General features: G+C 40.3%; 1 protein-coding gene across 1 annotated transcript in view; it reads right to left on the bottom strand.

Annotated features, from left to right (window-relative positions):
- Positions 1-17,326, bottom strand: part of TNFSF11 (TNF superfamily member 11) — a 33,430-nt gene extending 16,104 nt beyond the window's left edge. The window contains exons 1-2 of the mRNA XM_036831915.1: positions 17,090-17,326; positions 10,182-10,349 (exon numbers count right to left, since the gene is read on the bottom strand). Of these exons, the coding sequence (XP_036687810.1) occupies positions 10,182-10,349; positions 17,090-17,326 (405 nt within the window). The remainder of the gene's footprint in view (positions 1-10,181; positions 10,350-17,089) is intronic.
- Between the last annotated feature and the right edge of the window lie 267 nt (positions 17,327-17,593).

Consider the following 17,593-nt stretch of genomic DNA (forward strand, 5'->3'; position numbering starts at 1 on the left):
TATGACGGGGTGAATACAAGAAGCCCTAGGTGTGCACAAAAGGGGCCCCTAACCCCAAAGGTGGGCAGGCAGGCATCATTGGGGGACTCTTTGGGAAGTAATGCCTGAGCTAAATTTTGAAAGACAATTAGAAAACTGTACACAAAGAAGAGCCTGGAATGGCACATAAAGAACATGCACAAAGACCCATGATTTATCCATCCATTTCATCCATCCATCCATCCATCCCACAAAGCTCACTGATGGCTGCTAGGGCCAGATGTTCTGCAGGATACTAAGATGCTGCGTGTCCTGGACGGATATCCTCTCTGCCTTCACTGTGTTTATGGCTGTAGCACGGGGGCGGGGGTGGGGTGGGGAAGGGCACAGCCAGGTTAGGGAACTTCTAGCACTTTCCTGAGGTGGGTCCACTGAGCACAAGCTGAGGTGGGGTGAGGAGATGGAGCCACAAGGTAATGAGCCTGGAGAGGCTGACGTTGGAAGGAGGGTTCCAGAACACAAAAGGCTTTGTGTTATGTGTTCAGCAGCTCAGACTTTATCCTGATGACTATAGGGGGTCCACCAAAGGATTTCCTTAAGTAGGAAAGTAAGATTTGAATTTGAGAAGTCACTCAGCTGTGGAGAGGATAGGCTGGAGGTAATGTGAGTAGGATGGGGTGCCCACTTGCAGTGGTCCAGATGCAAAATGGCAATGGTGATGGCGACACCTGTATTCAGGTGGCAACAGCAGTGACACAGAGTAAAGTATGTGAAGGTTTAGTAAGGAGGTAGAATTCCCAGGATGGGGGTGAGGTGAAAAGTCAATGAGTAAGTGTCTAAGACCATCTTCTGGCTTCTGATTTGGGGTGATGGAGATAATATCATAGTAATTCACCACCAAGGGGTAGATCAGATGAGAAGCAGGTACAGGCACCGAGAAGAAGAGATTCTGAGCTCACCTAAACTTTCTGATGAAGATAAGCCTTACAGTTGATAATTATCAAGATTATTTTTACTGCTGCTACTGCTGCTATTCCCACCCAGTGTTCTCAAAGGGCAATGACTAAGGACTGGGGTAGCACCCTCGTGATGAGGAAGCTACGAGAGAATGGACCTCTCAGACCCTGAATCTCAAAAAGTTCAAGCAAACATTTATTGTCTGGTCATCTCAGATATAGACTGTTCTCTGCAACTTCCAAGACCCATCTTCTCCACACAACACAGGCTGAATCCTACTTCTTAAATATAGTCATTCATTCATCAATGGCTTCCCTGTCCTCCAGTGGCCCTCAACTCTTCTTAGGATGCTTAGAACACCTCTTTGGTCAGTATCCACCCTGAAGCCTTCTTGTAAAGACGGACCAGCCCCCAGCCCTTCTAAAAAAGGATTTCCCATGTCACAAAGTCTACACCTAAACTACCAAATCAGAATCTTTGTAACAGATCTGGGAACCTTTTTCTTTCTTTTGTAAACAAGGTCCCCAAGTGATTCTTAAGATCAAGCAGGTTTGGAAAACGCTGCTCTAGGGCACGCCATTCTCTCCAGTTCTACAGGCTGTACTTCTCCTAGGACGAGCCACTCCTGGTGGAGCAATCCAACCATCCTTTACCAAGTCCCCTCCAACTGAGGACCCTCAGTCTTACTGACTTCTGGAGTCTTAGCTCAAGATCCCCACGCCACATAACGAGATGCTCCTCTTTCAGGAACGTCCTTCTTCTTCTCTCTTTCTTTAAAAATGTCAAGCCAGAATATCTTTCCTTCCACCCTGGAGTACTTCTAGCACGAAGATAAGCCCACCTCTGACGACATCACTCCCTGGTTATTTCCCTCGTGCAGACCCTCCTACCTTTTGCCCTGGGTCTCCCCTGAGATTGAGCACATCACGGCCAATGGCCCGTTGTTGGGCAAAAGGCAGTAGATGGCCTTGGTTTTGTAGGAAAATTCTGTGGGTCATACTTTGGCTTTCCCATAAAGACAGCTTTTATAAATGCTAGATATGATTGGGGTTGATTGAATTGCAGTTCCCAAAACTGTTATGGCAGAGATGAAATCCCATTGGAAAACCACTACATGACTAACATCTTGATTTGGGAACGTCAGTGCCCCCAAACCCCAAGTTGCTTTGTGGGTTTACAAGAAACTTTCTTGGGACACATACTCTTGTATACAAAGGAAAAGAGATAATGAATGGGGTTTAATTTTTCCCCTTGTTTCTGTTGGGTGTGTATTAACTAAAAAGCTAATGAGAAATAATGGCTATGTAACAACTCCAGTGTTTACAAGTTCATAAACAGTTAAGATCTACTCAACTTTTAATTGATTTCTTATGTACTTTAGTTTTAAAAATGGGAATAGGTTTCCTGTAATAATTGACATTGGAATTCTAAGGAATCAGCTTTACAGATGAAAAAAACAACCACTCAATCTGATGAACTTTCTGGTTTTAAATTAATGTTCTTGAATCCACAAAACCTACTAAAAACTGGACAAGTGAGAATCAAGGTTTATTCACAGATCACAGATGCATATGACTCAATGAATCTTTGGAAGTTCCTCAGAAAGATGCATGCTGTTAAATCTACCTTCAAATTTCTCTCTCTTCTGGAATCTAAATAATCTTAAAGTACTTTAACTTTTAGAAATAAAATCTTGACTGTTCCAATTTTTCAAAGACTTGTATATATATACAGAGTTACCTCTTGTTCATACAGTGAACCCACTTTCTTGCCTAAATAGGGTTTAGTGAGTACTGGAGACCACTCATTGTCCCCCTAGAATCCATCCTCTCCTCTCTCCAGTTAGTTATAGGCAACCCCTTTCCTCAAGCTTTGGTGCAAACGGTTGCCCCGCTAGAGACTACAATGTGTAGTCTACTTTGCATCCATGTGTCATTTTATGAGTAAGTTCCAGCCAATAAGATGCTACTAGAAATGACTGACGTCTCAACTTCCAGGTACCGCCTTGACTTTTTCTTTCTCCCTTTCCTCTGTCTGGAGATGACAATATATGGAGAAACCAATTTGGATCCAGAGATGGAAGGTACCTGTTGAGGATGGAGGTGCTTTCCTGCCAGCCCTGAACTGCCACCTCTGGATTATTGCACACAAGAGAAAAAACTTCTATCTTATCTTGTCCAATGAGTGATGAGTCTCTTTGTTAGGGCAGCATAGACTATATGAAATAACAGTGAATATATGACTGAGGATCAAAGGACTGTGAATCTTTGGGTACATCATTCTTAGTACCAGGAGATAGTTTCATTTATATTGTGAATCCTGCAGGAGATAAGGCCAACTATGCACTGATTCCCAGGGAATAAAATAAGAATTCCAGGTAAGAATTAATTGTTCAGTGATTATGGCTCTGGTCTTACTCCCCATTTTCCAGTAAATATTTGGAGGCTCAGAGACTTACTGACTCCAGGAAATGGTTAGTCAAGAATATGCTAACAACATAGCTTACTGGTAGTCATCACCATTGGCTTTTCATATTCTGGGATGAAATAGAGAGTTTTACAGAAACATAAAAGAAGCCAGAGCTGTGTTTTTAGTTCACATTGTAAACCTGCCTCTATATAGTTTATAAGCTATGAAGAGGCAAATAGACCTGGGGAAAACATGATTAAAGCAAGAAGTCCAGATGAACATAACTTTCAACAAAAATTAACCTGTAGTATGATTATATGGAGGCATTATTGCTTCAGGCTATAATATTAATAATCATCAATTATAACACTGGTAAGACATCCAATAGATGAGAACTAGGCTTATAACATTCTGAATGGCTTTGTGAGTTGGTCAATGACTCATGTTTATTTAAAAATATTAGTTTACAGAGTTCAAGAAGTCATCAGTCATTTACTTGTTCTTTTCCTTCAATCTTGAGTCTAAATTAGATGTGATATATTCAAATGTGAGCAAAGTGGCTGCAGTTCTCGTCCTGATGGAACTGCAAATTCGTTCCAAGATCTCTAAGCATTTCTGACTGTGCAGCTTCTTCAGGGAAAAATTTTTAATGCTCCCAAACGTGCATATTTATTTATTTAAGTATTAAATTAAAACGTTCCTGTATATTAGCTACCTTATAAAATATTCACAAAAATATTTTGAAGCCAATATTAAAATATACATATACATGTAAATCACCTTGCTTCCTTCCAGCGGCCTAGGGAGGCCACCTTGAATGCACTGAACACCCCACGTTCGAGAGCAAGGTGATTGGTGTGATTTGTATATTGATCTCTCTCCTCCATATCACCCTTTCAGATACATTTCAAAGTAAGTTTCAGGAAGTCTTTCACCAACAGGTACCCAATGTGAAATCAACAAGCAGGCATACTAACATCAAGTAGAGTCACATCCCAGGGCTCAGGATGTATAAATATGTATAAACAGATGGCTTTCCACTGAGACTGGTCGGGAGGTCTGAAGGCCAAGTGCTCCTGTTCAGGCCTGAGCCCCCCGCACTGCTCCTCAGGCTGGCACAGGCCAGAGAGGCGGCCAAAGCTGGAGCAAGAATTGCTTTATAAATCGGACACCGTATTTGTACTAGTGTTCTCTTTATTGTCATAGACTGTTATGAGAGACTTTGTAAATTGTGGTTGGTAGGGTTGGATCACTAAGGCTTTCAGAGTCCTGTGCTAAAGGGAAAAAAAGCCAAGAAAACCCAGCCACAAACAAAAAAGGCGGAAAAAACAGCATTACTTGTCTGACCAAAGACGGGCTGGGTAAACACCACTTTTTGCACACATAGAATGTGATATTGTGCTTATGTCTAGCATTTGTTACCATTGGATGGGGAGATCTCTCAGTAATGATTGCAGCCACAAAAGTAATTGTGTTTTATGGGTTCACCCAATATCTATATTAGAACTGAAGCTAAGATACAAACCTGCTTATGAATGCCTGATACATCCATCCTATTTTTAGTATCAGCAAGAGAAATGAGAAATCTGATTATTTTGGCAAGATGTGTAGACTGTCACCTTAACCAATAATCCTCATCAAAGGATAACACATTTGGCATTATTTGGCCAAGGTAAGAGAAGGGTAAATCCTTGGTTAAAGGATAAGTTATAGCAAAGTGCCTAGCACAGTGTGTGCACTGAATAAAATTGCTTGAGTCTAATGATAAGATGAATAACGTGTGTCTCCTTCCTAAAGAGTCCCTTGTCTGGGGGAAGAAATGGCGTCTTCTACCTCCAAACACACAATGGTATATTATGACAACTTCTTATTCCTTAAAAAGAATTATCTGTGTGTAACATTGTTACCCATGAGTAACAATCCCATAGCACAACAAAAACAAATATTAAATTAATTAAATAAAGTTCTACTCATCCTGTGAGTCACACTAGTCTGTTAGTATAATTAAAGCTGTGTGTCTTAGGAACTCCCTGGCGGTCCAGTGGTTAAGACTTCACCTCCCAGTGCAGATGGTGCGGGCTCATTCCCTGGTCGGGGAGCTAAGATCCCACATGCCTCACGGCCAAAAAACCAAAACATAAAACAGAACAACACTGTAACAAACTCAATAAAGACTTGAAAAATGGTCCACATCAAAAAATCTTTAAAAAAAACCAAAACCTGTGTGTCTTTAATAAGAGCAGTTGACTATTCTTGTCTGCCCACAAATCTTTCTCCTTCTGGCTTCCCAGGCACTGAATCTCTCATAATTAGTGTTACTCATGTGGAATGAGGCACTCTGTCTCCAACAGGCTCCTAAAATAGTGAAAACTCTGTCATTATTGTTCATCAACATCTTTAAGTACAAACTGGCTTATCGTACTCTCTAGACAGTCAGTCAGAAAGCTCAAAGGAAATGGGACACTGAACAAGTAAGTTCTGATGGGGGAGTTAGCGGCGGAAAGTTCACCGAGGGAGCAGAAGTGAGGACTGCCAGGGAGCAGCTATTGGCCACGTCTCTCCATCTGGTATTTGTTTTCACTTAGGACGTGAGATAAGGCTATCACTTGAAAAAAAAATAGCACACAAACTGTCCTAGTCCCATTTTTGAATAACCCAAATTACACCCACTTATTCAAAATAATTTTCTATTATATTAAGTTATACACACACATACATTCACACACATACAATGAGGTCTACTCCAAGGTGTCTGTTCTCGTTCATGGACTATGGCTTTGCCTAGTTCCATCTTTACATTATCCAATCCTATTTTAAATGCCTCTATAGAGTTTTCTAGCTTTGTACATTCCTTGTTAAGCTAATTTTTCAGGCTTTTTAAAAATTATGAATGAAATCTTTCATTCATGTTTTCTAATTATTGTTTGAAATGGGGGCAGCTAGTGATTATTACCTATTAACTATTTTTTTAAATAAATAAATCAATTTATTTATTTATTTTTGGCTGCATTGGGTCTTTGTTGCTGTGCGTGGGCTTTCTCTAGTTGCGGCAAGCGGGGGCTACTCTTCGTTGCTGTGCATGGGCGTCTCATTGCAGTGGCTTCTCTTGTTGCGGAGCACGGGCTCTAGGCGCGCGGGCTTCAGTAGTTGTGGCGCACAGGCTTAGTTGCTCCACGGCATGAGGGATCTTCCCGGATCAGAACTCGAACCCGTGTCCCCTACATTGGCAGGTGGATTCTTAACCACTGTGCCACTAGGGAAGTCCCTACCTATTAACTTTTACAAACTGATTTATTTTGCTTGTAGCTTTTCAGTTCTTTTGAATTTTCCCAAGTATACAATCATATCACATGCAGATTCTACCTTCTGTATATTTTATTTCATTCTCATATGTAATTACATTTGCTGGCACATTCTGAACAATGTTAAATAACATGGGGACAGTGGGCATCTTTGGTGTATTCCTGATATTACGAGAAATGCTCCTATTTTTCATCATTAGCTAACTTTTAGTTTGAGCTATTTAGGATAACATCAAGAATCCATCTCGTTCTGTTTTCTAATGGATTTTAAACATCAGAAATAAGTGCAAAATTTTGTCAATCACTTCTCAGTGTCTATGAGATGATAACATTTTTCTCCTTTGACTTGTTAAGATGAACCATCCTTGCATTCTCATAGGTAAATGTTAATGGTATCTGTTCTTCTTAATATTACTTATTTTCCAAATTATCTTGGCTGATCTTGCGTACTTATTCTTCCAGAGGAAACCCAAAGTATAATTTTTAAGAACCAGAACACCATTGAAATTAAAAGTTTATCTCTTTTTCATTGTAAGGATATACAGTATGGCTTGATTTAAACAGAAAATTAGGAGACAATCATTTACCTAACCAGAATTACCTTAATTAGAGGTTCAGCTTTGAACTAACAGATTACCTCTGGTACATGTCAATGTTTATAGATAGACCACTCAGTATTTAGGAGGTGGGATAAAAAGCTGACTACTGAAAATGAAACATAAAACAAAAACAATAAAAAATGAATTAGAATTTGTCTTTCTCTGTCTGACTTAACTTCACTAAGTATAATATTCTTTAGGTCCATCCACGTTACTGCAAATGGCAATATTTCATTCTTTTTTTTAATATATCACTTACATGTGAAATCTAAAAAACAATACAGAAGAATGTATATACAAAAACAGAAACTGACTCACAGACAGAAAACAAACTTGTGGTTACCAGAGGGGGAGAGGGAGGGAAGGAGGGACAAATTAGGAGTATGGGATTAACAGATACAAACTACTATACATAAAATAGAATAAGCAACAAGGATTTACTGTATAGCCCAGGGAATTATATCCAACATTTTGTAATAACCTATAATGGAATATAATCTGAAAAAAAAATAACTGAATCACTTTGCTGTATACCTGAAACTAGCACAATATTGTAAATCAACTATACTTCAATTAAAAAAGAATAGCAAATTGAGAATTAGATTTCACAATATATAGCTCAGTAGATCCTCTTTTTCCCAATGTAGATCAGGATTTTTGACGATAATTTTAAATTGAGGGTCTTGCAAATGTTATGTCTTTCTCTCCTCCACTAATACACTATCCTTCAACATGTAGCTTAAAATGCCTTAAGAATAGGCTGTTTAATTACTTACTGTATTAATTAAATTAATTAATTATACATCTTAAATAGACCTAGAAGTTTCCTAAGGATAGTATATAATCAACATGTTTATTGCTGCTGGTGATAAAAATGTCACAGTGGTTTTCTGCAACTTGCTTCTGTGTCCTATTGTTTTGTCCTCTTGCATGTTTAGAAAAATGATCAAACCTGCTCTATCTAAACTTTTAAAATATGTCTTTGATTAAATCATCAACAATGACAATGAATTAGTAATAATGGTGATAAAAGTAATATATAAACATTTAATGAGTGCATACTATATTTCCAGTACTGTGCTTAGGTCCTTTACATCTTTTATTTCAAATCAGCCACAGTCCTGCTACGGAGGGATTGTGAGCTCCACTTTTTAAAGATGAGGAAGCCAAAGTGAAGAAATATTAAGTATTTTCCAAGATCACATTTATTTAATCATAAGTCTATCTGACTTCACATGCCACGATTTTTCCCACAAAATATATATGAATTAAGATGATGTGAGCAGAGGTAAATACAGTCTAGTAGCCATTCAATTTCCAATTTCTTTCCATAGTAAAAAATCAGAAGTTACTCATTTTTCTCTTATTTTTAATAGTTTAATTTTTTGCAAAAGCAGAAAAAGAAAATGTTATAGAACTTTAAAAAATTAATTAGACTAGTGGAATTGCTGTTGCTATGGCTCAAAAATTACAATGTAAGATAAAAAGATCAAATTTAAACCCACATTTTAAAATATGCATCTACTGTGTAAAGCTAAGCACCTACACACTATAATGAAAATGTAATATTTTTAAGCAATAGCTCTTATAGATATTAGAACGATATGTACTTCCTTGATTCTATGATGTATTTTTTTTATATTTCAGAATCTATAGAATCTATAATGATCATGTTTAATTCTTTAGTTAAAATTTTTTTCTTTCTTTGTGATGCATGAAATAAAGTAAGCTTAAAATTCGTGGTATCTTAGATTTGTTGAAATATAGCAAATATCAGTTTTAAGGGTTATACAAAACAGCTTTATCGCCCTACTTCTATGTCCAATACATATCCTCTTTTTAAAAAATGCTATTACTATTTGTGAATCTTTAAAAAAGAAACTAATTAAATTTTAGTTTAGATGTAAGGCATTTGAGAACTTTAGTATTTACTCTAAGATGATCAGAGATAGCCCAGGGAGTTGCAAACTAGAGGTTGGGATGTATGAGCGGATGCAAGAATCCATGCAGATGTGCACGCAAGTATGCAATGTATACAGATGTGCATGCACTGGAGTCACGGGATTCTACCCGGTTCTTGGGTAAAAGTAAAATAATTGCAAGGCTGCAGAATTCTCAAGTGACTTTATCCAGGAAAGTAAAACAGGCAGTTATTACAGGGTTTCTCAATTGAGGCTGTCGGTGTAGAGAAGTCATTCGTCTTCTCTGTCCTCATCTCCTCCCTTCTCACCCAGCTCTCCCGAAGAATGAAAAATGAACAGAGAATTTCCATCTCACCCACCACAACAATTCTTGCTCTACTCGCTTACCCCCTCACTTCGGATGACAACAGTGGACCAGCTATAGTTATTCTCAACAGAGACCTGGATCCACAGATGTGGAATAGAGGTTCCTACCATTCTAAAACCAAATATAAAGGAAGTAGCCAGCAGAGAATCCTGTGAGCTGAGGGAATGTCTTCTAAGGCAGGGAATTCAAACTAGCAAACTGACCCACTGACTACCACAAACCATCTTTGTCCTCCTTCCAAGTGTGAATGTAAATCCCTCCTCCAAAATAAAAGAAAGAAAGATAGAAAGAAAGAAAGAAAGAAAGAAAGAGAGAGAGAGAGGGAGGGAAAGATGGAGGGAGGAAGAAAAGAAAGAAAGAAGGAAAGAAAGAAAGGAAGAAAAGGAAGGAAGGAAGGAAGAAAGAGAGAGAAAGGAAAGAAAGAAAGGAAAGAAAAGAATATTTGCATGAATGTTGCTGGTCACCAAAACTAAGCACTACCAACTTCAAAAGAATTCTGCTAATCCCACAAAAAAAAAATTCTATTTAGCTCTTTTACAAATTATTAAAATAAAAAAAGAACAAAGTCAACAGCACTTAGCCAGTTTTAATTTTCAATATTAGGAGAGTCAGTGAGGGCCCTTGACTTATCTCAATGTGTACTCACCTTTTGCACAGCTGCTTGAAAGGCCTGTTTAATTCTCTTACACGAATCAGGTATTAATTTTGAGTCTTGACTCTCCAGAGTTGTGTCCTGCAAATCCGTGTTTTCATGGAGTTTGAAAATTCTATTAATGCAGTGAGTGTCATCTTCTGATATTCTATTAGGATCCATCTGAGGGGGGAAAAATGTGAGGACGTCAGAGTGGTTATCACTGATCATTATGTTATTTAATAGTGTGACTTAAGGACAAAAGAATTCATTCTTGCAAGAGTCATTATGTCCCCAACAACTAATAGTTAATACAATTACTACCGAGTTGGTGAAAAAATTGACTTCTAATTCATTTTTATGAGTAGTTGACTACCATCCACAACACACCTGTACCCATGTGATTCATGGGGAAATTATCAAAATCGTCTGACATTGTAAAAGTGCTCACTGATCAAAGAAATTACATGTGTTCAGTACAGGGAGAGAGAGCCTTTTATCTTTAAGTCCCCCCCATGCAGCACGCTACGTGGGATTATGAAGCACACTTGGATATTCAAAGCATGAAACCTATATAAATCAGGTGAAATTAACATCATGTTCAGCTGCCATGTTTGCCTGGCCTTTTCCCTTAATCAATGTGTGTTTTAATCAGCTGAGGAAGGGAGGGAGAAATCCATTTCCTAGCTCCAAAGAAAAGCCAGAAGCATAATTTCCCTTTTCGTTGAGCCTCTCATCAGTTTTAACCTGGAGTGGTACGTCTGTCAGAGGGTGCCCGAGAATGTGTGTGGTGCTATTTGGTGTCACCTGGGATGACGGGGGCTCATGGTGTGAGCAAGCTCTATGGATACATGCTGAGGGGATGCTAAAATTCTTGTAGTGTACGGGATCGTCCCACCCAAAATATCCCCATCAAGTTATTAGCTGGTCCCCTGGTTAAAACAGGTGCCAGCATTAGCACTTCTTTAAGTATTACTCTTTTCTTAAAATTGTCTGCCAGCTCCTCCAAGCCTTTGTAGTGGTTTCAACTGCCAAGTAAATAGTAGAGGTAATTAGCTACCTAATTGTTTTAATTGGTTTAATTTTTAAGTGGTTTAATTTATTGTCCTCTTCTTTCAAAAAATTCAAGGTACTTCATGTGCATTTGCTTATGACTAGGTACAGGCTAGATGAAAAAAAGGGAAAATTATGTAAGTTTCCAATAACCAAAGCCCAGTCAATTAATATCAAGTCTCTCGTTCCCTGGTTTAATCATCTTTTTGAAAGTCATCAGAAGATGTGCAGGTTTATTAACCAGCTGTCAGAAGTAAACTAAGAAAGTACCCTATCCATACCCGTGATTCTCAAAATGAAATAACAGCCTTTCAACAAATGTGCACCCACTAATGCAAATTTTATCATTCCACTTTTGCACGGTGTGACTCAGGAAGCAAAACTATTTGCAATCCAAGTTTACTTTTTCTTTCTTTAAAATAATTAGTATGAATCAGAATATCTGAGATTTTATATAAGGCAAGTGTTCAATTCCATACTTTTTTTAAAAAGCTCACATATACCAATAAGTTTCGCAAAAAACCAGAGAAGCCTGGACAACTGATATGAAGAGTCATTGGATTCAGACCTCAAGAAAGAAGAATCCTGCAAGGGCCTCAGCTATCTCACCACCAGAAAGCCGCTGAGCTAAAGGAACAGTGTGGTATTAGTGGGGAAATGCCTGGGTACCCTAACATTGGTTAAGCCCCAGTCCCGCTGACAAGCTAAGTGCCATCAACAGAAGCAGCAGTACCGGCGACCCTTGCTATGGAAACTATAGTCCAATCACTTGCAGCGTTACAGGCTCACCCAGAATTTGTTAGGAATGCAGACGCTCAGGCGCCACCCCAGGCAGTGCCTGTGAATCTGCATTCTAACTAGATCCCAGGTGATTCTGATGCACGTTAAAGTTTGAGAAGTAATGCTTTCAAATACCGAAGATACAAATATCAATTGTCTGCTATTAAAATGTCTCCAAATTTCTTTGGACACCAATTTTAAAATTTTTTCACAAGTAATACCAATTAGTATTAATACAAAATTAGTGAAACGGTCAATAATGGCTAAGGGTTTAATGCAAAGAAATATAATGCCAAGATTTTTGTCTCTTCTCTATTAAAAAAATATCCATGCCCAGGTCCCACCCTTGGCCAATTTAATCAATATTCCTAAGGGGAGGGGTCAACTGAGTCTCTCTCCCCAAGTGTTTCTAATGTGCAGGTGAGAACCACTGTTTCAGAAAGTCACATTAGAGCTAAAACATATATAAAATGTCACCAATTGTTTTCCCAAATGGAAGTATGGCATAATTAATTTTGATATACTCAATTAATTTTGATATACTATTTTGTTTATTTAAGGGTCATATGTTAGAATGTTATTTTTATTATTTTTAAAAAATTATTTTATTGAAGTATAGTTGATTTACAATGTTGTATTAGTTTCTGGTGTACAGAAAAGTGATTCAGTTATACATATATAAAACAGTTTGCATCTGCTAATCCCAAACTCCCACTCCATCCCTCCCCAACCCTGCCCGCCCTCTTGGCAACCACAAGTCTGTTCTCTATGTCTGAGTTTATTTCTGTTTCATAAACAAGTTCATCTGTGTCATATTTTAGATTCCACATATAAGTGATATCATATGGTATTTGTCTTCCTCTGACTTACTTCACTTAGTATGATAATCTCTAGGTCCATCCATGTTGCTGCAATGGCATTATTTCATTCTTTTTTATGGCTGAGTAGTATTCCACTGTGTATATGTACCACATCTTCTTTATCTATTCATCTGTCAATGGACATTTAGGTTGTTTCCATGTCTTGGCTAATGTGAATAGTGCTGCTATGAACATAGGGTTGCATGTGTCTTAGAAATTTATTTTTAACCTACAAACAAATGTCTTTCTTATTCCAGTGCCCTTGTAGCTCTCCTTTCCTGAAGATGGAGACCAGGAGAAAGGGTGGCGTAGAGGTGCAGAGGTGCAGGGCCGCAGGGCCAGCAACACACACAGGCAAATGATGGCCTCTGTTCCTGTGGTCTCAGCACTGCAGGAGCTGCAGGGCAGGGCGTCGGACTGATGCTGGACCCTCCACATTACTCACCGAGTGGCTGGACAAATGTAACCTCTCCCCTAACAACCTGGATAGAAAATTTATATGATGGAAAAATAACACTTTTTAGTCTATTTTAGCTACTAACGAGATCAGTTACACATCACAAATTAGAAAAAGGTGTATTTCTAGTGCTGCAAATCATTTGAAAAGCTTTTTCAGTAAATTCAACATGCAAAGCACTAGGCTGGATGCTGTAAAGAAGGTAATGAGCAAAACAGGCAGTTCTGACCTGCAAGGAACTTACACTCGACAGAGGAACGAAGAAACTCATCCAAAAATCAGAGTAAAAAAAAAAAAATCACAGTAAACAGTAAATGAATTTATTGTATCTAGAAATGACTTAAAATATTAAGTGAATCTTGAATATTTGATTTAAACTGGACTTCAAAAACACAGTGATCAGATGATGTAGTTCATGTGAAAGGAACTCAATCTTAAAAAAAAAAAAAACTTCCTTGAAACTTAATCATTTGTAGGGTTAAATGAGGCAGGATGCTAGACATTTGTGCTACTTTGTTTTCTGTTTTTTCAAGCAGGCAGCCTACACACCTCCACATCAGATTTTCGGTAATGACTGCTCTCCTGTTTGGGTAACAAACAGCCCAGGGAGGTTGGTGTGCATATTGGGGGTTTGGCGGAAGGCGTTAAAAGGGGACAGAGATTGAGTTTCCTGAAAAGCTTATCTTGTAGCTAAGCTCTAAACTTTGAATATGGTTATATGGATGCTTAAAAAAAAAAAGGGCACATAAATTTTAAAAGCAATTTTTTGTAAGGGTTTTTTTTTCTTTGTAAACCAAAGTATGAATACTATGTGGTAAATATATAGCACAAGCCACATGCTATTTTTTCTTTGGCAAGGTTGGTAGGGGAAAAGCCAATCTACACTGGATCTAGTACTTTTTAAATTTTTTTCCTTAATCTAGGCACAAGCAATCTACAAACATTCAGGAGGCTGATTCACGTTTAGCTATTCAAACATGAGTGGAGCAGGGGAAAAGTTTTTGTCACTATAATTTTTACATTATTTGGGGGCATTTTTCTAAATGCATTTAAAACTAAACTGAATTGTTTTTTCTTGAGGATTTGCATGGCTCCCCCCTCCCATCTTTAAACAAAAACAACAAAACTGGCTCCTTTTCTTTTCTTTTCTTTTCTTTTAACTGTTAACTGCAAACATATTACCTGATATTAGATGATTGCATTCTAGTTCAAACACATTCAGAAGCCCCAAGTAGTTGACCCACAAATTTAGTGGAAATCAAAAAACTATCTCTTATTTGGTACCAAGTTCTCATCCAAGGAAGCTGATATAAGTGAAAATGTTAAATCAGTGTCAGGTCAAACTGAATCTACTCTCTCAGCTAGAACTTCGAAAGAAGGTTTCCAGCATATGTGAAAGTGGAAAGAGTTGTAGACTTGTAGAAGCTCCACGTACCCATCACCGAGCTTCAGCGATTACCAGTGCGTGGCCAATCTTGTTTCATCTATAAGCAACCACTTCCCTGTTCCCCAGGCTCCCCACCTATTATTTTGAAACGAATCCCAAACATCTTATTTCATTTGTAACTACTTCCGAATGTATCTCTAAATGATTAGGACCCCTTTCAGCATTAACTGTAGATACCATACTCAGCAAAACGTAACCACATCTAGTGGAGTATCCTCCTATGAAAACATTGCTCCGAATATTACTTCTTAACTGAAGGAGATGACCTTTTAAAAATGTAATACACAGTTGGGTTCAGAGTAATGGCTGATATATTTTGCATAAGTTTTGGAGAAGCCCAATCTTCATGGCATTTAGGAAAACTGTACCCAGAAATTCGATGACATTAAATTCTCCGTCTGAAAATTTTCTATCCATGTGACATCAAGATTGCTAAACGATCATCAGAAGGCTAGACCCCTCAGCCCACCAGGCCATGAATATTGAGAATCCCTACAAAGAAGCTGAGCACTTTCTTCAACAGCCCAACAGGTCATTCTTTCCTAAATGGTCCCGCCGATTTCCATGGTTCCTGCCAATCTAAGCTGTTCCTGGTCCCTGGAACTCATTCATTTCCTACTGCTCTTTCAGTGCTGAATACTCACTTCACTACTACTGCTATGAAAATGCCATAACCCCAAGGTGTTAGAAAAGATAAAGAGAACTACTGAATCTTCTGTCCCTTTTCTGAATGCTTCTCTCTTATTTGACTAAGAATTTAAAGTCTTTTGTTATAGGCCCCTTCATTACCTGGCATCATGCAATGCACATAGTATGTGGACATTGTATGTTGAATAAATGATTCTTAATTCATATTCCATACCATTTAATAGTGTCATGTGCAATGCAGGCACTCAATATACAGACATTAAATGGCGGGGCGGGGCAGGGGGAGGAAGGGGACAGGACCACATGCTGGATGAGAAAATGGATAAATCATTCATTCTTGGCTGCAGCATACTCCAATGAAAGAAAAATGTTTCATCACTTTCATATAGATTTGTGTAATCTATGTTGCAAGTAAGCCACTTGAAAGTTGTATTTTTAGAAAAACTTCCTCTCAATAGGAAAAGATTATTTTTATCAATATACAAATACAAATTTTCTAAAGCACGGCGCATAGTATGTCTACCTTTTAGTAGATAAAGTAGTTCTATAAAATGCAAATTAGTGGATACTGAATATTTAACAAAAAGCCTATGATTACAAGTAATGGAGTTCAAGACTCTGGCACATGTCAAAAACCCATACAGCCCAGGTAATGCCTTGTTCTGATGCATTCAATTTGGTTTAGTAATCACCTTTGAATCTGAAAACCAATGAAGTCCAAACCCAAGTCTTTTTTCCCATAAAAAAAAAAAAAATGCACAGTCAGCCCCCCACTTCCTTTGAGAAAGAGTTCACAGCACCAGACAAGAATACTTGAATGAATCCAACCAACTGCACTGCAATTTCCAAGAAAACACAAGAGCATAAACCACCAGAAAGCATAATGTTACAAATTTACCCCTTCCTTTCTACTATCTCTCTGCCGTTCCTAGCCGGCTTCCTCACCTTTGAAAAGCTTGATTACTTGCTAGATTGTTGCTAGGCTGTGCCGGGGGAGAGAACTTCACCACCTCCACACACACTTTGCTTCCTTCCTCCGCCCACTTTAGTGGGAAGGCACGAGGGCCCTTCTTTCTAATTTCACTCCGCGAGAGCGGAGCCCGGGTCCTAAGACCAGGCTTCTCTGGCCGCGCTATGTCTTTCGGTCCATCTGGCGACTTGGGCATCGCCCCCCGGGGCTCCAGCAGCTGCCGGCAGCGCACGCACTGCGCGGTGCAAAGCAACCAACCCCAGGACCCCAAATCCTCCCGGGGGTGGGTGGGAAGGGAAAGGGTCGATTCCCAACGGTAGGCGCTCAATTTTTTTTCCTGCGTGGACCTAAGTTCATTCTTTGCTTCAAGTGGGAAGTGGAAGCAGAGAAAAGTGTGCAGTCGTTTCCCAAAGAGGTGAGCGGCCAATGCGGTCTCGCCGGGGGAAATTCAAACGCACCAGGCCGGGCGAGCTCAGCTTCGGCGCGCAGCGGGGCCGGGTGCGTGCGCGAGGACCAGAGGCCAGCGCGCCGGGCCCCGCGCCTGGCTGTCCCCCAGCCGGACGCTCCCTTTTTAGGGTCACTTTCCCCTCCCCAGATATGCAAGCTCTGGGGAGTCAAGCCGGGGGACTAGACTCCATCGCCTGCAAAGTGCTGGAGGATGAAGGCGGGTGCGCCCCGCCCGCGCGCCCCTGGAAGGCGAGCACTCACCTGCGCTCGGAAGTAAAGGAACAGGGCGACGCTGCACGCGACCTGGCCCAGCCCCAGCCCCAGCAGGGCCACGAACGTGGAGCGGGAGGCGGCGGCGGAATGGTGCGGGGCGGGCTGCGCGGGCGGCGGCGGCGGCGGGGCGTGCAGGGCGCCCTCGTGCGGGGCGCCGGAGCCGCCGCTGCCCATCTCCTCGGAGCCGCGCAGGTACTTGGTGTAGTCTCGGCTGGCGCGGCGCATGGCGCTCGGCCCGCCTCGCTCGGGCGCTCGCCTCCCTCCGGGGCTGTTCGGCCGGCGGCCAAGTCCAAAGGCGGCGCAGAGCCGGCGCGCGGCCAGGCGGGCCTCGACGTAGGGGCGCTCAGTGGCGGGCGCTGCTCCTGGGGCGCGCGGGCGAGCGAGGAGGGTGCCGGCCGCCCCAACTCTTATAAACCGCTTCGGGAGGGCTGGCCCCGGGAGCCAATCAGCCCCGGCCGAGCCTGCCTCTTCCACTCCCACCCCTGGCTCCCC

The sequence above is a fragment of the Balaenoptera musculus genome, chromosome 18 (assembly GCF_009873245.2).
Source record: "Balaenoptera musculus isolate JJ_BM4_2016_0621 chromosome 18, mBalMus1.pri.v3, whole genome shotgun sequence".
NCBI classification, from domain to species: Eukaryota; Metazoa; Chordata; class Mammalia; order Artiodactyla; family Balaenopteridae; genus Balaenoptera; species Balaenoptera musculus.